At 36.6% G+C, this 24,713-nt stretch overlaps 2 protein-coding genes across 8 annotated transcripts in view; both read left to right on the forward strand.

Moving 5' to 3' along the window:
* LOC127431796 (5'-AMP-activated protein kinase subunit gamma-2) overlaps positions 1–19,119 on the forward strand; it is a 91,388-nt gene extending 72,269 nt beyond the window's left edge. For 2 of the 7 annotated variants that reach the window (XM_051682348.1, XM_051682347.1), the window contains exons 4-12: positions 6,545–6,603; positions 10,587–10,632; positions 10,722–10,776; positions 11,551–11,677; positions 12,364–12,529; positions 14,787–14,824; positions 14,932–15,078; positions 16,228–16,321; positions 17,527–18,902. In XM_051682348.1, the coding sequence (XP_051538308.1) occupies positions 6,545–6,603; positions 10,587–10,632; positions 10,722–10,776; positions 11,551–11,677; positions 12,364–12,529; positions 14,787–14,824; positions 14,932–15,078; positions 16,228–16,321; positions 17,527–17,564 (770 nt within the window). In that variant the 3' untranslated portion in view covers positions 17,565–18,902. Of the gene's footprint in view, positions 1–6,544; positions 6,604–10,586; positions 10,633–10,721; positions 10,777–11,550; positions 11,678–12,363; positions 12,530–14,786; positions 14,825–14,931; positions 15,079–16,227; positions 16,557–17,526 lie in introns of all 7 variants that reach the window. The other 5 variants (XR_007895655.1, XR_007895654.1, XR_007895656.1 and 2 more) reach the window with 5 other exon arrangements.
* A 4,409-nt stretch (positions 19,120–23,528) lies between these two features.
* The window catches only part of LOC127431949 (cytochrome c oxidase subunit 4 isoform 1, mitochondrial-like), a 12,994-nt gene continuing 11,809 nt past the window's right edge, over positions 23,529–24,713 (forward strand). The window contains exons 1-2 of the mRNA XM_051682618.1: positions 23,529–23,591; positions 24,623–24,713. The exon at positions 24,623–24,713 is cut by the window's right edge and continues 6 nt beyond it. Coding sequence (XP_051538578.1) covers positions 24,623–24,713 — 91 coding nt within the window. The 5' untranslated portion in view covers positions 23,529–23,591. The remainder of the gene's footprint in view (positions 23,592–24,622) is intronic.

The raw sequence follows: 24,713 nt of genomic DNA on the forward strand, positions 1-24,713 counted from the left end.
TGAACCACACTGTCAAAGAAAAATGCCTGACATTTAACAAGAACACAGTTAATGCATTAAAGAGGTAAATCCATATTTCTGTTCTTCTAATTCATTGCATACAGTCCATTTACACTACCAGCTTCTTATGAATGTGCTGTCTTTGTTTATATCGCTGGTGCTTGACAGGGAATGGAATATATAATAGGATGCACACAGTGCAATAACCGGAGATTAACCTCAGAATTAAATTGCACTTGACCCAACCCATTAGCGCTTTTCATGTGCAATTTCGTCAAACCCACTCGTGCCTAGACTTAATAATAATAATAATAATAATATGCTTAATTTATATAGAGCCTTTCCAGAGCTCAAGGACGCTCACAATAAAGAACAGTTTCATAACAATCATATAGACAATCACATGGACAGTGGGCAGTTGCCCAGTCTGGAACATAAACAAATGCAGTTGCATAGAGCAGATATCAGATCATGCAATCAATTAGACATTTCAAATCCAGTACAAAAGAACACATAACATCGTGTAGATGGTATAGACAGTGTAACCAGTGTAGACAGTGGTCCAATCCGAATACAGATAAGCATACAAATACAATGAGTAGTACATGAAGCATATACACATTATGACTGATAAAACTGGGGGAACAAATAGATTTTGAGCTGAGATTTGAATTCAGATATAGAGGTAGTAGTTTGGAGAGCCAGAGGAATTGAGTTCCATAGCTTAGGTGCCAAAACAGAAAAAGACCTTACACCCATTGAAGAACGGTGGAATCTAGGAAAAAGAAGAATTTCGCACCCAGAAGAGCGGAGTGAGCGAGGAGGAATATAGGGAGAAAGTAAATCAGAAAGGTAAGGAGGAGCTAGACCGTGGAGCGACTTAAATGTAAGCAGGGCAATTTTGTTTGCAATACGGGATGTGACAGGTAGCCAGTGAAGGTTAAATAGGATGGGAGTAATATGTGCAGATCGTTTAATGTAAGTTAGTACTCTCGCAGCAGAATTTTGAATATATTGCATGTGGGAGATAGAGTGTGCCAGTAATCCAGAAAAAAGGGCATTACAGTAGTCAAGGCGAGATGTAATAAATGCATGGACTAATGATTCAGCACTTTTTGGGCTAACGTAGGGACGAAGTTGGGCAATACGACAAAGTTGGAAAAATGTTGCTTTAGAGAGTTTGTTAATATAGGCATCCAGGGTCAATGAAGGGTCAAGAATGATACCCAAGTTGTTGACAGTGGCAGATGGGAAGATTAGAGTAGCATCAAGGTCACATCTAGGGACATTAGTTAAATTTTTTGTTTGAGTTGATGGACCAGTAATTATGATCTCAGTTTTGCTCAAGTTTAATCTGAGAAAGTTGGAGTTAAGCCAGCCCTTTAATTCATTGACACATGAGGATAACAAGGCAGTCTGGTGAATAGAATCTGGCTGGCAAGCTGTATATATTTGTATATCATCGGCATATCAGTGATAGTTAAAACCATGACAGCGAATAATTTGTCCAAGAGGCATAATGTATATAATGAATTGTAATGGACCAAGAATTGAGCCTGAGGAACCCCTTGTTTGAGTGGGACAGTGGGGGATTTGTAATTGTGCATAGAGATGTAGTACTATCTATCCTGAGATATGAAGAGAACCAGGACAAAGCAACGCCTGAGATACCTATCTCTGAAAGGCGAGAAAGTAGTAGTTTGTGGCAGACAGTGTCAAAAGCTGAGCTGAGGTCAAGTAATAAGAGAATGGAGAGATTGCCCAAGTCTCCAGAGAGTAAAAGGTCTTTGACAACCTTTATTAGAGCAGTTTCAGTGCTGTGATGTAAGCGGAACCAGATTGAAATCTATCAAACAGATTGTTGTGAGCTAGAAATGATTGCAGCTGAAAGGCGACAACCTTTTTCATGATTTTAGAGACAAACAGTAAATTAGAAATAGGGCGATAATTTGAAAAGTCTGCTGTATCCAGATTTGGATTTTTGAGAATAGGAGTAACAGCAGCAGTCTTGAGTGATATTGGGACAGTGGCAGAGATAAGAGACATGTTCACAAGGTGTGAAATAGGAGCAGAAATAACAGTTACAGTGTTTTAGAAGAAACTTGGGTGCAGGATCTAGCTGGCACGAAGAGGAATTGGATTTCCGTATTATGTCACTAATGAGGGAGGGGTTCGTCTAAAACTTAGCGCATGCTTGCATGAAAATACCAAAACTTCATGGCCATGCTTACTGAATTTGCACTTATGACTTAAAGCATAGCACTGCACTTAGTGCTAGCGCTCTTAAAATAGGGCCCTCCACTAGTCATGTCTGATTTGGAATGAATTGTTAAAACGATTCCTTTCAGTGATTTGGTCCAAATAGTGAAATTCGGTTTTTAAGAACAAATCTTGCAAGTTTTACAAATCTCTGACTGTTGGTGTGTGGAATTATGTTTTCAGTATTTTTTTTGGTATCCGATGTGTTTAGACAGATTAACATAATGCAGTTTTTGACAAAATCTATGTAACTTGAAAAATATAGTTAGAAACAGCAGGATTGAACAAAATATTTAGTTCTCTAATAGAGTGCATGTAAAGAATGACACAGGGACTTTTAAGAAAAAAATAAAGTTTGGGAACATTGCATAACACTGAGTTGTTACTATTTGTCATTAGAACTAAACTATTGTATCTAACTGTCTGAACAAACTAATTTGCTTTAATGAATGCGATTTTGCAACACTATAATTATGACAATAGAATATACACCTTCAAGATTACGTCTGTGCCACTATTGTCTTAGAGCTTCACCTGATTCAGTTTGAGGCCACTGTGTGTGGCAGCTTGACAGGAACAGATATAACTATTCCTGCTCTCTTCATCACATTTTAATCAAGATAGTGATTGCACTGTGGCTCTCTCAAACACTCTGCTGTCTTCCAGCAGTGATTTAGCAACAGTGCTCACTAGTCTGCCAGTGTTTATGTAATGCTTATAAATACAGCCCTCACACCAAACAATCATCACTCATAGGTGACTCTCGGACACAATGCAGTTATGTTGACCTACAGCCTACTGCAATAACTTGATCATCTGCAGAGATGAACTGTTACAATTAGAGATGGGTGAATCATTTTTTTTTTTTTTTAAAGTATGGACAGAACCATCCTAAGTGTATATTTTTATTTAATTCCAATAAAAACAAAGCTAAATGTCACATTTATTATATTTGTTTGTGATTAAAAAAAAAAAAAAATTTTTTTTAGATAGCTTTAAATGAGTTGTTGTTAAATAATTGATCATGTTAATATTGATTACAATAATTGATCATGTTAAAATTGATCTATAATTGTTAATAAATTATATATAAGAAAAAAGTCTGATAATTTTCTGTTTAGGCTTATTTATGTTATTAATGATAGCTTTGGAAATGTAATGTTTAATGACTTGAATTACCCGTATTATCCTCAGAAATCACACAAACTTTCCATTTTAATAGCACTGGATATATATATTGAGTAAGATGGCGCCACGGATGGCAGCCTCGGTGTGGAGCGCTCCAATTCTTTTATTGTTTTTTGTTTGTTTGTCCTGCGTTCAGTAATCTTTTTCAAATCAGTTTTGCCAGGGACAAACTGCTGAACATTCAGCAGCACATACCAGACAATCTATTTCCCGGTTTTTGACTATTCGGATGCTTTGCTGAATATTTTAGTTGGAGGCACAGCTGTGCTGTTCAAGAGATGCAGATGAGGGAGATGAGCTGGTGCGCTGGTCAAGCTTCGTCAGGCAAAAGAGGATGCTTACAGAGGTGGGGATAAAGTCTTGTACAATTAGGCCAGGAACGCACTGAATAAGGAAATCAGAGTGGCTAAAGGAAACTATTCTGATAAGCTGAAAAAAGAGTTTTCAGCTAATGACCCTGCATCAGTGTGGAGCGGCCTGAAAGACATTACTAACTTCAAGAGACCTTCCCCCAGCACTGTAGGGAACCAACAACTGACTGACGACTTGAATGTGTTCTACTGTAGATTTGAAAGGCCCAATCTCACACCCCACACCCATTCTGAACTTCACTTCACACAAACACCAACACCTCCTGCAACCCCCCTCCTCCCCCCTCCTGCTACTCAAACTGCACTTAAGATCTGTGAAAAAGAGGTGTGCCGTGTCTTCCGAAAACAAAAGACAAGGAACGTGCAGAGCCCAGACGGCATTTCACCCGCTTGTCTAAAATCCTGTGCTAACCAGCTGGCCCCCATCTTCCCACTGATCTTCAATAGATCACTTGAGCAGTGTGAAGTCCAGTGCTGCATTAGACTCTCAATCATCATTCCTGTCCCAAAGAAACCCAAACTCACAGGACTTAATGACTACAGACCCGTCACCCTGACGTCTGTGGTCATGAAATCATTTGAGAGACTTGTGTTGGCCCACCTGAAGGACATCACTGGACCCTTTCTAGATCCCCTTCAATTTTCTTATCGAGCAAACAGGTCTGTGGATGATGCAGTCAACATGGGATTGCATCATATCCTGAAACATCTGGACATACCAGGAAAATATGCAAGGATCCTTTTTGTGGACTTCAGTTCGGCTTTCAACACCATCATCCCAGCTATTCTTCAGACTAAATTACACCAACTGTCTGTTCCCACGTCTTTCTGTCAATGGATTACCAGCTTTCTGACGGACAGGCAGCAGCTAGTGAGACAGGGGAAATTCACTTCCACACATGTACAATCAGCACAGGTGCCCCTCAGGGATGTGTGCTCTCCCCACTACTCTTCTCCCTGTATACAAACGACTGCACCACCAACCTCTGTCAATCTCCTGTAGTTTGCAGATGACACTACTGTCATCGTCCTCATCCAAGATGATGATGTGTCTGAATACAGAAGTGAGGTTGAACGGCTGGCTCACTGGTGTAGTCAAAACAACATGGAGCTGAACACGCTCAAAATTTTGGAGATGTTTGTGGACTTTAGGAGGAACACCCCAACATTGTCCACCCTCACCATTCTAAACAACACTGTGGCAGCAATGAAGTCATTCAGGTTCCTGGGCACTACCGTCTCACAGGACATGGAGTGGGAGATCCACATTGACTCCATTGTGAAAATGGCCCAGCAGAGGTTGTACTTCCTTCGCCAGTTGAGGAAGTTCAACCTCCCACAGGCGCTGCTGATACAGTTCAACTCGGCAGCCATTGAGTCTGTCCTCTGCACTTCAGTAACTGTCTGGTTTGGTGCAGCTATGAAATTGAATATCAGAAGACTACAAAGGACAGTTCGGACTGCTGAGAGGATTATTGGTTGCCCCCTGCCCTTCCTTCAAGAACTGTACACTTGCAGAGTGAGGAAAAAGGCTGGAATAATCACTCTGGACCCCACTCACCCTGCTCACTACCTTTTTTAACTGTTTCCTTCTGGCAGGTGCTACAGAGCACTGAGCACCATCAAGCACAGGAACAGTTTTTTTCCATCAGGCTATACATCTCATGAACAGTTAAAATTGCCTGATTGAGCAATAATTAATGTGCAATACACAGCTTAGTCTATTTATATTTATCCAACATACCATATCTCTTCTGCCATTACATTCCCTTGCTTCTGTATATAACAGATTTGTTTGTATATTGTACATACGTGTATGTGTGTGTGTGTGTATGTGTGTGTGTGTGTGTGTGTGTGTGTATATATATATATATATATATATATAATATATATATATATTTGTCCTATTGTGTATTCTATATATAATTTATTTTCTATTCAATTTTTATTCAATTATTTTTTATTATTATCTCTGTCTTGTTGCTGTATTGTATTGTATTGCACTGGAGGCTCCTGTCACCAAGACAAATTCCTTGTATGTGTAAGCATACTTGGCAATAAAGCTCATTCTGATTCTGATTCTGAATATCATTGATATTTATCTTTGAAGTACTTGGTATCGAATTGAAAAGAATAAGTGGTTTTTGATCCATAGTCTTTGTTAGATTTAGATTTTACATTTACATTTATGCATCTGGCACTTATCCAAAGCGACTTACAGTGCACTTATAACAAGGACAATCACCCAGAGCAATCTGGAGTTAAGTGCCTTGCTCAAGGTGGTGGCTGTGGTGATTGCACCGGCAATGTTCTGCTTACCAGTTCTGTGCTTTAGCCCACTATGCCACCACCACTTATGTGAGATCTTATTCTCTTATTACACCCAGCTTACTGCATCAATATGTTAACTGCCCAATCAGATGATTCATTGTTTTCTGTTGGCACCTCCCCTCCACACTCTGTCTTAGCTAATGGTTTGCATAACGCCGCTCCCTGTAGAGAACTTTCCAAACTCAATGAGCTCCACTGTACTCGGAGTGAGACCAAAGGCCTCCCTTTTGCTCTCTCTTTCTCCCTCTCTCTCTCTCTCTCTCTCACACATCTCTTTTTACTGTGTACAAATAGCCACTTGTGTAATGGGTGGTCCACAGTAACGGTGAAGAGAGCTCATAGTTTATTCCCATTTACAACAAAGAGTCAATATTTTTTGTCTCTTTTGTCTGCAGGCATGCTAACCATCACAGACTTCATCAACATACTTCACAGATACTACAAATCACCCATGGTACGTCATGCCCCTTATGTTGTTGTTTTTTTTTCTGGATTTGGGAGTTTAAAATTTTGGCCCGAAATATACTCTATGCAAGTTTGTGAATGGCTGAAATATAGTCTATGGCCCAAAATATAGTCTGTGCAAGTAGGTGAATGGAAACTTTGTCCCAAAAAGTGTCAGAAAAAGGGTAGGTGTGGTATAGTGAGCATTAAGGGTTGGGGAGTAACGGAATACATGTAATGGGATTGCGTATTTAAAAATACAAAATATTAGTAACTGTTTTCCACTAGTTACAATTTAAATAATTTGTAATCAGAATACAGCTACATTCAAAAAGTATTTTGATTACTGAAGAGATTTGTAACAGTTCAAGGATGGTCAAGGTTACTGAACAGTAAACAAATTTTAATGTCAAACTTAATTTAAAACAAACACAAACAAACACAGGCCCACATGCAATGCAGCCATGTGCGTCTCTCTCTCTCTCTCTCTCTCTCTCTCTCTCTCTCTCTCTCTCTCTCTCGAACTGGCTCGACTTTATCCCTCTCCCGGCTGATTAGCCCGATTCTGGGCTGGCCATATGTCCTCAGGTCCCGGCCCCGCCCTCCTCCTCGCCACAAGATTACTTTGCATTTTATTGTCATTAGTTTTAATATTTAGTCTATTCAGTTGGAAAACATTTATACATATAAATGATGCGTTCCAAAGAGCTTTTGAACAGCCGTGAAACACTTTCTTAGGATGTTACATTCATATGAGCAGACAGAGAAGTAAGTTTAGAGCAGCAGAAATAGAAATAAAAGCTAAAATGCTATTTCTAGCCATTTTACATGCACCTGTTACTAGACACGATCATATTTTTTATCAAGAAAATCCATGTTGGAACATAATTTTTTTCTCCCTAATAAGATCTTATTCTTGATGAAAATGTTTGTATTGTTTTTTTTTGGAAAAATATCAACAAAAACATTTTTCTTAAAATGAGATCAATTTGCTTTATCTTGTTTTAAAGCAACACTGCATAAGATATTTAGGTTTTTCAGAGAATGTATTTTTAACATATGAATTTTGATGTACTGTACTGGCAGATTTTTTTGTAGTCAAACAAGTGAAAGATCTGCCATTGCTGAAGAAGTAATCCAAAGTATTTAGATTACATCACTGACTTTGAGTAATCTAATGGAATACATTACAAATTACATTTACAGCATATATTCTGTAATCTGTAGTGGAATACATTTTAAAAGTAACCCTCCCAACCCTGTGGGCATTAGTGTAAACTGTGTTCTATGGTAAGATTTCTCTTTCAGGTCAATTACTGTCACGGTTACAGTTTAAAGAGAACGTTCCATGTTAGTTATAGTTAGTTAAAGGTATAGTTCACCCAAAAATGTTAATTCTCATCATTTACTCACCCTCATGCCATTCCAGATGTGTATGACTTGATTTCTTCTGCTAAACACAAATTAAGATTTTTAAATCTGTTGCAATTTAAATTCAATGCAAGTGAATGGTAGCCAGAACTTTGAAGGTGCAAAAAGCATTTAAAGACAGCATAAAAGTAATCCATACCACTCCAGTAGTTTAATCCATGTCTTCTGAAGCGATATGATGGGTGATGGTGATAAACACATCAATATATAAGTCCTTTATTACTATAAATCTCCACTTTCACTTTCAAATTATTTTTCTGTTTTTTTTTGGCAGTTTGCATTCTTCATGCGTTCTCTTCACCACCTTCTGGGTAGGGGTAATATTTTATAGTAAAAAATGACTTAAATATTAAATATTGATCTGTGTATCGCTATCACCTATCATATCACTTCAGAAGACATGGATTTAACTACTGGAGTTGAATGGATTACTTTTATGCTGCCTTTATATGCTTTTTGGACCTTCAAAGGTCTGGCCACTATTCACTTGCATTTAATGCACCTACAGAGCTGAGATATTCTTCTAAATATCTTCCTTTGTGTTCAGCAGAAAAAAGACAGGCATACACATCTGGTATGGCAATAATGCAAGACTGTACATTAGGTATCAATGGGTCTGTGCCTTTGCAGTACATTGGCAAAGCATTAGCATTTTATAGTGTATGTAACTTGTAGTAGATAAGCATAAATCGTCCCCAACAATGTGCCCTGGTCATAAAACACTACACTGAGATTGCATCATAGGTAAACTTCTTATATACAGTTCTACATTTAGCTTTGCAGGCTGGTAGATGGGCTGTTTATAGAAATGAGTCTTTATTTGAGGTTTATGTCATTTAAAATACCCTGCAGAGCTCCACTAGTCATCCAGCACCCATCCAGAAACACCCCACCATTATTTGTTTGACATTTGTACTGATAATCTCTCCAAAGATTTGTGTTTGCCCTACAGAGTCATTTAGGTTTTACAATAGAGGCAACTAGAAAATGAACTGCTTTTTTGCTCACATCAATTATGTAGTTATTCTGCTGTAATTTAGTGTTTTAAATCATACATGATGGGATGTCAGATCTTAGTGTATGACTCCAAGCCTCATATCCACATTAAAACTTCTCCTGCTCATCAATATTCATATGCTCCCAAGCCCTCTTTTGTTCTCAATGTGAATTCATATAGATTCATAAGGGAATTTATGCAATCGCAGAGAAACCCATCCATTACTCTGAATAGAGCATCATCCCCACCTATTTATGATGGCAAGAAACATCAGTTCCTTTCTGCAGAGACAGGAAGTAGTTGAGAATGCTTCTTACTGTGTTTAGAGCAAATGCACAACTGTGGCTTAATTAGTTAATGTGCATGTGCCACATTTATGGAAACTAAGCTGCAAAATAATTTGATGTCAGAATTATCACTACATTAACATATGACCACCCAAATTTATATATCAACACCTATTTAGTATTTAGAAACTTCCCAAAATCTGATGAACGACAGTGCGAAGAGGTCAGCCAGTAATAACAGAGGTCAGTCTTAACGGTGCAGTAGCAAAAACGGCAAATTTTCACCCTCTGTCTGAATTAAATGGGCTATTTAACACTAAATTACAACTGTGAAACCTTGACTAACTTTATAGTTTTATACATTATAGTTTATACAATGAATACATTCGTTTTTGTAACTTCTAGTTAAAAAAGTGTAGAATATGTCCACTTTAAGCATCGTCACAAGCTCCTAATTCACCACGTTCAATAGCTCTTCCCATTATTCCTCTCCAAAGCCTCCAAGAAAGCATGAGCTTCAGCATTAACCCAGTTTCCTCTCCCATTGGTCATTATCACACACTGAAAAGTGCCTACACGCATGCAAGCACCCATGCCCACAGTAAACACTAGCTAACATATGGAACCAGGATCCTGTGCTTTCTCTGTTCATCCCTCCTTTCATGATTGGTCATGTGGGTTTAGATGTTGCCCTACATCAGCAGTGTGGTGGCTGCTCTTAATTGGAGCCTTGAAGGGAAGCCTGCTGCTTAGGTGATCTTTCACTTTCACTCCGTCAGCATTCTCACTTTTAGCCTTAATGGTCGGAACTACACTTGTACCATATGACTTTTTCGCAGTTCAAGAAATCTATTGCACAAAATGAGTAGGCTTTTGTGTGAAATGTACATGGGTCAAGAGTTATAAAAAGAACATGTCATATTCCACCTCAAATTAAAAGCAATATATATGAAATTATAATTTGCTCATAGAAAATGAAGCATTTTTAGGACCTGTGTGTGTGTGTGTGTGTGTGTGTGTGTGTGTGTGTGTGTATATATATATATATACACACACACACACACACACACACATTTTATTTATTTATTTATTTTACATTTAAGCACCCCTCTGATTACTGTAATGCAAGGGGGGGAAATTATTTAAGCGTTATGGAAATATTATTTATACCTTGTTTATGGTGATTTAAAAATAAATAAATATATATATATATATATATATAATATTGTATATGATTTTTGCTTGCAGTTTCACAAAAAGTCTCTTGTTTTGGTGCAGGTACAAATTTACGAGCTTGAGGAGCATAAAATTGAAACTTGGAGAGGTAAGATATCCTAATGCCTTATTCTTTTAGGTGCTGCACTACTGTTTTGCATTCTGTATTTACATTATTTTCCTTTTTTCTACCAACAGAGCTCTATCTACAAGAAACATTTAAGCCTTTAGTGAACATATCTCCAGATGCAAGGTAAGCAAGTTCATTATTACATCAACACACAGTAATTATTATATGCCTTATTATGGGAATTCCTGTAGGCTGATTTTATATGACAAAAAGGAGTCTTTTCACTCCAGTTTTTTTTTTATAGTACATCATATAGCGAGCATTCTTTAAAGGGATAGTTCACCCAAAAATGAAAATTCTCTTGTCGTTTACTCACCCTTATGCCATCCCAGATGTGTATGACTTTCTTTCTTCTGCTGAACACAAACAAAGATTTTTAGAAGAATATCTCAGCTCTGTAGGTCCAAACAATGCAAGTGAATGGTGACCAAACCTTTTGAAGCCATCATAAAAGTAATCCATACAACTCCATTGGTTAAATCCATATCTTCAGAAGCGATAGGGGTGGGTGAGAATATTTAGCCCTTTTTTTTACTATAAATCTCCACATTTACCTTCACTTTCCAAAGCACTCTTCTCCCCTAAGAGTTCTGGGCATGGAGAAGAATTTATATTTAATTTATATTTAAATATTGATCTGTTTCTCACCCACACCTATCATATTCCTTCTGAAAGCATGGATTTAACCACTGGAGTTGTATATGTGCTTTTTGGAGCTTCAAAGGTCTGGTCATCATTCACTTGCATTGTAAGGACCTACAGAGCTGAGATATTCTTCTAAATATTTTCTTTTGTGTTCAGCAGATGAAAGTAAGTCACACATCTGGGATGGCATGTTCCTCAGGTCACTGCAGTGAAATTGACTTTCTCTGCGTTTGTGTGCCTTGTGTGTTTCAGCATATTTGATGCTGTGTATTCACTGATCAAAAACAAGATCCACAGGTTGCCCGTCATCGACCCAGTTAGTGGAAATGCACTTTATATTTTGACGCACAAGAGGATCCTGAAATTCCTTCAGCTGTTTGTAAGTACAGTTTCAAAAGTCAAATTTCAAGTTGATTTGTTGTTTGCTCAACTGGGCTGGCATTGAAATGTGTTTTTCCCCTGCAAGTTACTATAACTGTGTGCAAGAGAAATAAAAAATGTGTAGTGGAGGACAGTAAATACACAACATATTCTTAAAAATCTAGTTTTGTTTTTACTGTTATACATGTATGTTAATTGGCATGTTTAGTGGCTGTGTGTATGTGTTTGGGTTCAGGAAATGGTGTAAGAAAGTGCCCTGTCATTTCCTCTATAGTGAATAAGGAAGGAATCACATGAATAAGATCAAAAGTGGAGAGGAAGGAAGGGAGGGGCAGAGCAAAAGAAAAGAGGACATGCAGAGACAGACCAGTGCCTAGATTAATGTTATCTATTTGATTCAGTTTCTGTGGCTTTTTATACACCAGAGATACATACACATATACAAGATTCAATCTCTCTGAACAAAAACACTGAAAGAGAAACATTAGTTGATTTCTGTTCTATAGAATTTTCAAAACACAAAATTTTACAAATAAGAATCTTGAGCTTTGAAATCTTTTATTTGCAAAATGCAGTTGGGCAGACATCAAAGATTATTCCACAGGCTAGCTATGATTTTTTTAGCATGACTAAACTATTCTGAAGTCCAAAATAGACTCAGTAGTTTGTGATTGTGTGCCTCAGGTGTGCGAGATGCCAAAGCCCGCCTTTATGAAGCAGACTCTGGAGGAGCTGAGCATTGGGACCTACAACAACATCGCATTCATTCACCCCGATACACCTATCATCACAGCACTAAGCATCTTTGTGAAAAGGCGGGTGTCAGCGTTGCCCGTGGTGGACGAGTCGGGTAAGCTCAAAGAGTAAAAGTCGACGGTTTCCCCCATATGTCCATAGTTATCCTAAAATAAACCTGTGCAAAAAATATATGTGTAGTACATGTTTCTAGATTTGTGATGCTATTAAGGCTGTCAGACCTGTAGCTTGTTTGATTTGTTCCGAAACAGGGGCTAAAATTGTTACAATGTTGCATCTTCTTCCTGGTTCCGTTCGCTTTCACAAAGCAACATTTCAAAACGGACAAAAACTGTGTTAATAAAAGTCACATGTGAGCAAACGGTCCCCTCACCTGTTTTTGAGGGATTTAACTCTACATTAATAGGTTAAAATTCTATACCTGTATAAATGTGTCAACCTGTACACATTTTTGAGTAATGTTTATGTCACGGTTAGGCTTGGGATCTATGCCGTTTTTACGCATTGATCATCAGAAAATTTTCCAGATGATTATTGATTTATATACAAATTTTTTTCAGATATAGATGGGGCTACACGTTGCTACACCAAACCCTTAAATATACTGGAAAGGCTTTATTCAGTATTCGGTGTCATAGACTGAAACACCACTAGATGGAGCTGTAATAGCCTGCTTGTTTCAAGATTGTTGTCAGATTTTACATCATAACAACAATTTAATGGCTTAATAAATCCAACAAATCATAAATGTTGGCTTGCTGAATAAAAATAAGATTCTTTATTGCATACACAAAGGCACATATATCCACAAGAGCTTTTTTGTGTACATAGCACAATCAAACACTGTGAAAATAGGCCAATTTAGCTAAAAAAAAATAAAACTACTACACATTTTTTTTTTAATCTGCTTAAAATTAGGCTAACACATGACTGTGAATGTGTAAGTATTAGTATGCCGATAGGCTCCTAGCCTATGTAACTTTCCCGTGAAAATTTCCCTCATACGTTATCCAAAGTAAACAATCAACAAGATATCAAAATGAACTGGTCCTCTTCAAAGGCAACAGTTAGCAAAACAATGGACTATTCATTTCTGGTTTACAGCACCAGTGGCCAATGCAAAGTCTACATGTAGGTATTTGCCAGCTCCATCAACCAAGAATCCAAAATTACTCCAAACTTTGCTTCTTTTGCCCTTTCCCCAAATCTCTCCAATTTGTTTATCCGCCATTACATAACATTAACCATAATGAAACACCATGCAAAACACCGGCTGCACAAATTTAGAGGTGACAGAGGTGACGATAACTTAGTATTAAGTACAGTAAATGTTACTTCATCCCCTTGTGGTCTCCCAAAGCTATTACGCCAGACTACATTAAACGGAAGGCCAACTGACTATGAATTGGAAAGCACACAAATTAGGCATCTAATTTAAATGTCGGCTAATGTTAATATATCGATGCCTCAAATCTAGTAAATAATGTGCTGATCAATAATCCAATGTATCGATATTTTATGACATTCCTAGTCATGCCCTAGTCATGCAAAACATCACTGCATGGTACAGAATGCGCAGAGGTTGCGCTGCAAATCAACATGATCTATTACTTGAATGGATATGAGTTCTAAAATTTACATCATAGTTATTTAATCCATAATTAGTTGCTTTTGTATTATTTCTGCATTGAAAAGTACCTGTTTTCACGGTCACAGAGCTATCTTTCTCTCCCTTTCTCGCACATACACAATCATACAAACAGCAGAAAGAGTGAAGCCACGTAAAGATGGTTTTTATCTGTCAAAAATTTGCAATCGCCATCCTACCTGTGTCTGTTCTGTTGCTATCCAAAAGAGAGAAACAATCGCACTAAAATTAACTCAGGAATTAGTAGACAACTCCTATTTTAAACATGCAGTTATGTTTAATATAGTCACCAAAAGCTATATCCACATACATGATTATGAAATACATTGACGTGTTGACCTTCAGTTTTGTACTCTGCAAATCCATTAGGTATGCTCATGGTTTTTATTGGGATAATGTTTGGTGTTTGGGAAGGGTTGCATTCTCACCACAAGCGAACAGCTCCAGAGTTCATTTGCAATCGGACCGAGACTACCTCGTGCAGGTGATCTCAGGCCGATTGTTTTGGTGTGGCTCTGAGTGTGTTTGCCGTGTTCATATATGCCTAAACTAACCAAACTAATGGAGAAAACCAGATTCCGAAACAAATGCTCCAAACGATTCAGGTCTGAAAACACCTTAAGTCTTAAAGACTACAAGTTACACAGATATACCTTCTCACTGTAATCTCAAGATTTTCTTTCTTTTCATTTCCTCCTTTCAGGAAAAGTTGTAGATATTTATTCCAAATTTGATGTCATTGTGAGTATATTATCTATTCATTTTGTTATTTTTTATTTGAACGACTAAAGATGTTTAGTTCTTTAAATCTGAACTCCTGACACTCTGTGTCTTGTTTGTGTTTTTAGAATCTTGCTGCTGAAAAGACATACAATAACCTGGATGTTAGCGTGACACAGGCGCTGATGCACAGGTCACAGTATTTTGAAGGAGTCATGAAGTGTAACAGATTTGAGACACTGGAGACGATATTAGATCGGATAGTCAAGGCTGAGGTGAGCTTTCTTACTATCTTACAGTTACATCTTAATAGTAAGATATTCTAGAGCTGTTCTTTTTTTTTTTTAGAGCCAATCTAGTTAATAGATGTTCTAGAGCTGCCGTAGATCACTATAGATGAAAAGTCTTAAGCCGCTGTAGGTAATTTTAGATGTTCTAGAGCTGCTCTAGGTTACCTCTATTGTGACTTAGAGCAGCTCTAGAATATCTATTGCCCAAAGCTGTTCTAGAATTATATAGTAACCTAGAGCAGTTGTAGAATATCTATTACCTAGAGCGGTTCTGTAATTATCTCCTCTATAATAACCTAGAGCAGTTGTAGAATATCTATTACCTAGAGTGGCTCTAGAATTATCTCGTTTATATAGATCATTCTAAAGCTGCTTTATGTAATCAGTATACTGGAGCTGCTCTAGGTCACTACAGAGGAGAAAACTCTAGAACTGCTCTAGATAATAGATATTCTACAGCTGCTCTAGGTCACTACAGAGGAGATAACTCTAGAACTGCTCTAGATAATAGATATTCTACAGCCGCACTAGGTCACTACAAAGGAGATAACTCTAGAACCCCTCTAGGTTATAGATATTCTAGAGCTGCTCTAGGTCACTATAGAGAAGATAATTCTACAGCTGCTTTATTACCTAGAGCGGTTCTGGAAGATATACTGAAGCTGCTCTAGGTCACTATAGAGTATGAGGAGATCATTCTAGAGCCACTCTAGGTAATATATAATCTACATCTGCTCTAGGTCACTGTAGAGGAAATCATTTTAGACCCACTCTAGGTGATCGATATTCTACAGCTGCACTTGGTTACTACAGAGGAGATCATTCCAGAAACACTCTGTTATAAATACTCTACAGCTCCTCTAGGTTACTATATGATTCTAGAACCGCTTTAGGTAATAGATATCCTACAACTGCTCTAGGTCACTGTAGAGGAGATAATATTAGACCTGCTGGTTATAGATATTCTAGAGCTGCTCTAGGTCACTGTATAGGAGAAATTCTAGAGCTGCTCTTGGCATTCAAGACATTATAGAGCTACTTTTGTTTTTTATGGAGGAGATATTATTTTCTCTCTAAAGAAGATATTCATGGGGCTGCTCTTGGTACAGAAGATGTCTGTCTGTCTTCTTTCAGGTACACAGGCTGGTGGTGGTGGATGAGAACGGCAGCATTGTGGGCATTGTCTCTCTGTCGGACATCCTCCAGGCACTTGTTCTCAACCCCGCAGGTATAAATGCTCAGCATTCCTAAAACTCATTTCCTGCAGGACCCTCATCCTACCACCCCCTCCCACCTGAGCCACAGGTACTGGTGATGGGGTCATGGAAACTGTGCATGACCTTCTGCCTGACTACTAGTAAATGTGTTTTTGAGGATGCTAATCTACTAATGCCTTCTGTTTCCACCACAGATTCAGACATCTGACACAAATATCTTGGATTTAATTGTTTTGATTCTAATGGGTAATAGACATAAGGCCTGTGTGTGTGTGTGTGTGTGTGTGTGTGTGTGTGTGTGTGTGTGTGCCCACCCACATTTCACCTCATATGATTTTGATTAATGAGACTGACACTTGCAGTGCATCATTGCCCCTGCCACTGCAGGGCTCTGTCTGCTGATGCATCATGTCCTGCAGCATTTCAACTCAACAACGCACACTGTCCTCTCAAAACATGCACACTTAAATACACTTAGTGTGCACATAAGCAAGTGCACTATGCAGTAGGTAATCTCAGCAAGATGATTATATTAACTGATGGATAATATGATTGAGAAATGTTTTTATACTAACCATTTGCTTGACATTGTTTTAATGCACATATAGGTATGGCAGACATCTATATCAAAGTCAGATGATTAGATGTGATGCACTTTTCGCTATCTTTTCAGTAAACTCTTCTGAGAGGTTACTGTGTGTTGTGTGTCTGCCTTGTTGGCGATTAATTTATAACACTGAATATTAATCACTTCTGAGAAAGAGTGTTATGAATCTTAAGTAGCAGATGTGATGCTGCTAATGTTGCAAATAGTATGCATGGATCAAAAGACATTCTGCCCTGTGTGGATATGCATAAAGTTTAATTCCAGGGTGCTCAGTCCTGCTCTTGGAGACCTACCTTCCTGCAGAGTTTAATTTGAATTAAACACAAATGACCCAGCAAAACAAAGGCTGTGTCTCTGGGTGCATTTTAGTCAGCTCCCTAGTTCACTAGTCAGGACATTGGCCAGGGAGTTGGCCATTCCAATTCGTTCAGGTGCACTGAAATGTTCACTCCCTAGAAATAAACTGCAGGAAGGAAAGTAGATTTCTAGGATTGATCAACCCTTTGTAAATATTTGTGAGATGCTTGCTAGTGGTAATAAACAGTACTGCAACTAAAAAGAGACCATTCCTTTTACAGTCCCTCGTCTGCTTCCTTTTTACATGTGCAGGTATGACCAGAAAGGACAGCGAAGCAGAGACTGAGTGACATGAATGGAGATTGTTAGGTCATGTGACATTACTTTCAGAGACTGGAGAAGGGCTGAATAGAGACGCTGAAGCCTTTGGAGAAGTGTGGACCCCATCAAAAGATGAAAGAATGAAACCAAGGACCATGGGCCTGTCCTATAATATGCTGTTGATGGGCAAGAGGTTTCTTGGGTGGACTGACCAGTTGATGAGCCTATTATCTGATAAATGGATGGACGTAGTGGCCGTAAAGGGCGATCTGGTGGATTATCTCTTATACAGAAGGATACTGTGAACTCTGAATCTTATATCACACTAAAGCTTCTGCACGTACCCTATGATAAACCATACTTTTAGCTAGACCTAAAACTGCGCTATCTGGTGTTTGAACAGTGGTCTGCAGATAGATGATGGGCTGTACCATAATCGCCTCTTTAGGGAGGGTGGTTGTGCATTGCAGGGCATTCAGTAAGAATCTCAGTATTCAAGTGCATGTAAAGACTGTTTTTTTCCTGATGTATATAGAACTTTCAGACTAGGCTTATGTGCCCAGCTCACATATTTGTATTTTTGACTACTGCTGAATTTAGGGACTGCTCATTATCTGCTTTAGTACAAATATCCCCCCAACCAGACACAAGTAGTTTTCGCTCTGTCTTTCTATGGTGCCTTCTGTCCACCAGTTTTCGCCCACTATTGGTTGCCAATCGAACAAGAATAATTGAATGTTAAAATATATCAAAGCGAATGTTGTTTAAAACCAAAATCTTTTTTCTTTCACAAATTCTATTTATTACAGAGCTCTTATTTTCTTCACTTGGATATATGGTTAGGTGTTGATGTTTCTGAAATGATGCTGTAAAAGATTGAGATGTTTTTTTTATTTATATTTAACACTTTGTCATTTTGAAAGTGTGAGATGGAAAGAACTTTGAAGCCCCTATGCAGTAAAACCAATGTGTTGATCAGTGACTTGATGTTCAATGCAATTCAACCTTAAAATCCCACATTTCTTTTGTCCATGAGGCAACAGACCTCTTGTACTTTGTATCGATTGTACTGTACAAGCACGCTGAGCTTCTATTCAAGAAGACTGTAAGTGCCAGAGAAAGGTCTATTTTTCTGTGTATTCAGTCATTGTTTGTAATATTTCACATTTTTGTTTTGGTTCTCGTCATTTTGCTGATATGTTATTGATACTGTCATCATGAGAGAGTGATGTCCATAGATAAATGCACATAACTGGCATGAGAATGCTAATGGATAATCAGGCTTTAGATTCCTTTTTTTTTTTTTTATTTTACAGTTAAATAAAAAATAATAAATCTAGTCTCTGAAACTATTTTTGTATTTCAGTGCTTGGCAAATAAGTAAAAAGGTGACCAGCCAGTAGATTCAGAACCCAAATGGCATGCCAGCGAGGTGTATTCCAAGTAGAATCTCATTCAAAATTAATGTATTTATTTGGTTTCATGTACAGTTTTTATATAAGCCTACATATACATATACTATATATATATATATATATATATATATATACAGTATATATACATACACACACACACACTAGTACTGTGCAAAAGTTTTAGGCACTTGTGAAAATGTTGCATAGTGAGGATCTCTTCAAAAATAATGCCATAAATAGTTTTCATTTATCATTTAATGTCATACAAAGTCCAGTAAACATAAAAAAGCTAAATCAATATTCATTGTGACCACCTTTGCCTTTAAAACAGCACCAATTCTCCTAGGTACACCTGGACTCAGTTTTTCTTGGCTGTTGGCAGATAGGATGTTCCAAGCTTCTTGGAGAATTCGCCACAGTTCTTCTATCTATTTAGGCTGTTTCAATTGCTTCTGTCTCTTCATGCAATGTCAGACTGACTCGATGTTCAGTGGGGTTCTTTGTGGGGGCCATGACATCTGTTGCAGGGCTCCCTGTTCTTCTATTCTAATCTTTTCTATTTGCAAAAGTAATGTTTGGGAGTCTAACATTTATATTTCCTATTGACACACTAAAGCTGAAGATATAAATAACCATCTTATGACAAATGCTTTGTTAAATATCTTATGTCCCAAAGACTTTTGCACAGTAATGTGTGTGTATGTATATATATATATATATTAGTATATGTAGGCCTATTCAACAATAGGCATAATAGTTATATTTAAAGCAAACCATTTACACATTTTGCTTAATAAATCAATATTAAAATACATTATTATACACAATATAATTATTTTTTATAAATAAAATTTGGGCTATTTTACATTCGGCCAGATGCTACTGAATTTCCTGTGGCAGTAAATGTACAATTCTTAGGCCTGTCAACATTCAGATTAATTCTATACAATTTGATATACAGTATTAATACATTTAAATACATGATTAAATATTCGTCATTCGTTTTTAAAGTGATAGTAGATACATGGATCTGCGAGCTGCCAACAGCTGCTGCCAGTTACAGGAGTGGCAGGTCACGTGACGTGTCACCTGCCAGAGAAACACTGAACACTACTCCCTCAAAGCAACACTACTGTATCTAAGTGCTAAATTGTGAAGGTATTTTGTCTCTGTCACCCTGTGTGTACTTACTATGGGTGTTGTTTTCTAAATGACCTTGCGTGTTCTTCACCTGGAGACACTGTTAGTTGTCAATAAACTAAAAAGACGTATTAATCGTGCTTCTTTGGTGACCTCTGCCTTAACTCACTGCAGTTTGTTTCAGGATTATAAGTAACTGTTTAACTGTACGCTCACACAATCCTGGTCACAATGGAAGCCCATTTCTGCTACATTGGAAAAACAGAAAAGTGTTTCATATTTATGAGGTACTACATCATAATTATGAGATATTAAGTCATCATTGTGAGATCAAAAATCATAATTCTTAGATTCCAAGTCTTGTTTATGACATAAAAAGTCATGATTCTAATTTAAAAAGTCAAAATTATGAAATAGTTCGTCTTAATTATGAGATTCCTGATAGCACGTGTACATCACCCAGCCGTCTATTTTATGCATTTGTTTATATCTGGAAGATGTATTTTTAACATTGTTTGCTCATCTGCAATACGTATGTCAATGTCTCGGATGTCAATAAGACATTAATAAGATGTCTTTGAGGCGTTCATGATTTAGAATGTTTGTAAATCAGATTTTTTGAAAAAGATCAAACAGACATATCGGAGATATACTTCTGGGATACTAAGTCATAATTTATGAGATTAAAAGTCAAATTATGAGATATTAAATCATAATTATGAGATTGAAAGTGAAATTATGAGATAGTAGTCCTAATATTGAGATAAAGTCATAGTTTTTTTATTATCTCAGAAATATGACTTTTTATATCATAATTATGACTTACTGTCTCATAATTATGACTTAATATTTCAACATTTCTACTTTTCATCTAATAATTACAATTTAGAATCTCATAATTATGATTTAGGCTACTATCTCATTTTTTCGGTAACACTTTACAATAAGGTTCCAGTCGTTCGTTAACATTAGTTAATTCATTAGGTAGGCTATCATAAACAAACAAATAACAATATATATATTTTTTACAGCATTTATTAATCTAAGTTAATGTTTGTTAATAAAACTACAACTGTACATTGTTAGTTCATGTTAGTTTATAGTGCATTAAATAATGCTGACAAATACAACTTTTGATTTCAAAAATGTATTAGTAGCCAATATGTTGAAACTAACATTAACCAAGATTATTAAATGCTGTAAGCATTTAAAGTATTATTCATTGTTAGTTCATTTTTACTAACGTTGTTAACTAATGTTAAGAAATGGAACCTTATTGTAAAGTGTTTCCATTTTTTTTTATTTATTTTTTTTATCTCATAATTTTGACTTTTTACTCTCACTGATATGAATAAGTATCTCATTATGATTTACCAAAGGGCTTTTTTTGTGGAGAAAATGGGCTTCCATATACAGTGAAAAATGTTGCATATTGAGGATGTCTTCAAAAATAATGACATAAATAGTTTTCATTTATCATTTAATGTCATACAAAGTCCAGTAAACATAAAAAAGCTAAATCAATATTCGGTGTGACCACCTTTGCCTTTATAACAGCACCAATTCTCCTAGGTACACATTGACACAGTTTTTCTTTTTTGTTGGCAGATAGGATGTTCCAAGCTTCTTGGAGATTCACCACAGTTCTTCTATCTATTTAGGTTGTTTCAATTGCTTCTGTCTCTTCATGTAATCTCAGACTGACACGATGTTCAGTGGGGGGCTTTGTGGGGGCCATGACATCTGTTGCAAGGCTCCCTGTTCTTCTATTCTAATCTTTTCTATTTGCAAAAGTAATGTTTGGGAGTTTAACATTTATATTTCCTATTGACACACTAAAGCTGAAGATATAAATAACCATCTTAAGACAGATGCTTTTGTGAAAAATCTTATGTGCCTAAGACTTTTGCACAGAACTGTACAGTACGGGGTGTCTGTGGCTCAGGTGGTAGAGTGGGTTGGCCACTAATCGCAGGGTTGGCGGTTCACTTCCTGGCCCACATGACTCCCCATGCCAAAGTGTCCTTGGGCAAGACACTGAACCCCAAGTTGCTCCCTATGGCAGGCTAGCACCTTGCATGGCAGCTCTGCCGTCATTGGTGTGTGCATGAATGGGTGAATGAGTCACAGTGTAAAGTGCTTTGGAACTGCTAAGGTTAAAAAAGCACTATTTAAGTGCAGACCATTTACTGTATATATATATATATATATACACAGTGTTGGGGAGTAACGGAATTATGTATTTAAAATACAAAATATAAGTAACTGTATTCCACTACAGTTACAATTTAAATCATTGGTAATTAGAATACAGTTACATTCAAAAAGTATTTTGATTACTGAAGAGATTACTTTGCATTTTACTGTCATTTGTTTAATTTAATATTTAGTCCTTTCAGATGGAAAACATTTATACATATAAATGATGTGATCCAAAGTGCATTTGAACAGCAGTGAAACACTTTCTTATGATGTGTTACATTCATACGAGCAGACAGAGAAGTAAGTTTGAATTAAGTTTGGAGCAGAAGAAATAGAAATAAACCTTGTGTAAATTGTCAGCTTTACGCTAAGCTAAAATGCTATTTCTAGCCATTTTACATGCATATGTTGCCAGGCACGATCATATTTGTTTATCAAGAAAATTCACGTTGGATCATAATTTCTTTTCTCTAGTAAGACCTTTGATATTAGAGCAAAAATCATATTCTTGATTATTAAGTTTTCCTGTAAAAATCTAAACATCCTTAAAACAAGATCAAATAGATTTATGTTATTTTAGAAACAACACTGCATAAGATATTTAGGTTTTTCAGAGAATATATTTTTAACGTGTATTTTGTCTTACTGTACTGGCAGAGTTTTTATAGTCAAAACAAGTGACAAAATCTACCGGTGCTGAAGAAATAATCCAAAGTATTTAGATTACATTACTGATCTCGAGTAATCTAACAGAATACGTTACAAATTACATTTTACAACATGTATTCTGTAATCTGTAGTGGAATACATTTCAAAAGTTACCCTCCCAACCCAGTATATATATATATATATATATATATATATATATATATATATATATATATATATATATATATATATATAAAATACGGTATCATTTGTAAATAAAACTATACATTATTTATAGGCTACTTAAAGTAAGTAATAGACTATTGCACCAACTTCGATTCAAGTATCGTAGACTAGCCTACTATAGAGAGGTCACTCTCTGAGTCAAAACCAGTCAGGATCAATCCCCAAATCTTCGAAATCATGTCAGTCAAGAACAACTGTAGTCTGTCAGCATAGATGGCATGAAGGGATGGTGCGCGATCTGTGAGTCTCTGGCGTGCTGGTTCCTGAAACTCGCTCATTGGTTCATTCGCTGATAGCTATGGGCACCTGACTCACAATCGACCCGCTTTAAGTGACCCATGAAACCATATAGACAGAGCACGTAGGCAACTTCTTGTCGATCAGCTCAGACTTTCAAATATTAAGGTAAATACCTATATATTTGGTCTTGAGAATAAATTAGAGAGACAGTGAGAAAACAAATGCTCAGTGATGCTTTTTGTGTGCGGTATTTATCCAGATGTGACTAATCTTGAGATTAACTCCACACTTCGATTTAATGAATGTTACAGTAGACTGCCTTTCGAATGCGCGTAAAAAAATCTAATTATTTCCTCAAATGGAACTGTGCTTTTTTCCTTTTTTTTTTTATTTAAAAAAAAAAAAAAAAAATTATAACAATTTTAAGTTGTATAACGGTTAGATTTTGTATAATGTGTAATCTGTCACATCAGTGTTTTGAACTTAAAAAAAATGTTTTATTCAATTTCAAAAAACTTCCTTGTGCCATAGGGTATATTATAGGCTATATATAGCCTACTGTACCAACAATATATGATATAATAGAGTGTTGTGCTTGCATGACTAGCCTAAATATTCAAAGTACTGGAATATATAGAAAAATATAAAACAATTAACGACATTGTATTGTTTCACTTTCCTTAATGTATTAATTTTCCATAATGTTTCTACATTATCATCAAAAAAGGAAAATGAACAAATGACAAAAAGACTTCTGAAAGCTTGGGCAGACACCATGGTAGGCTAATACTGTGATAATGGTATGTAATACTGTGGTAATTTCGACATGTACCATAGTAATACCATGGTATACTTTGAGTCATTTTGGAGAACCATTATCATTTAAAACCATGGTATGCAAATATAGTATTTATTCATGCCCATAGTAGCAGTACATAACAGACTGCTTTAAGGTGATCCCATTTTTATTTGCTATGATGTTATAATTGTAAATATTCAGTAATATAGGCTAATATAATATATCAATTGAAATATGCAAGTTAAAAATAAATAAATAAAATAGTATAAAGTAGCTCTGAGATAACTATAGTATTGTGGCAGAAACTATGTTAACCTTTGGGTCTATTTTTTATGTGCACAGCTTAATATGTTGTGTAAACAATTTTCTAGCTATTTAATTTAGGCATTGTTTATAGATGCTGATTTCTCGTGCACTGGTGCGGTGGGGGCTGCAGTATGGATTCTGGCGGAGGTTGTCGACCTCATCTTGCGCATGGGCTGCACACA

Source organism: Myxocyprinus asiaticus, chromosome 41 (genome assembly GCF_019703515.2).
Source record: "Myxocyprinus asiaticus isolate MX2 ecotype Aquarium Trade chromosome 41, UBuf_Myxa_2, whole genome shotgun sequence".
Classification (NCBI taxonomy): domain Eukaryota; kingdom Metazoa; phylum Chordata; class Actinopteri; order Cypriniformes; family Catostomidae; genus Myxocyprinus; species Myxocyprinus asiaticus.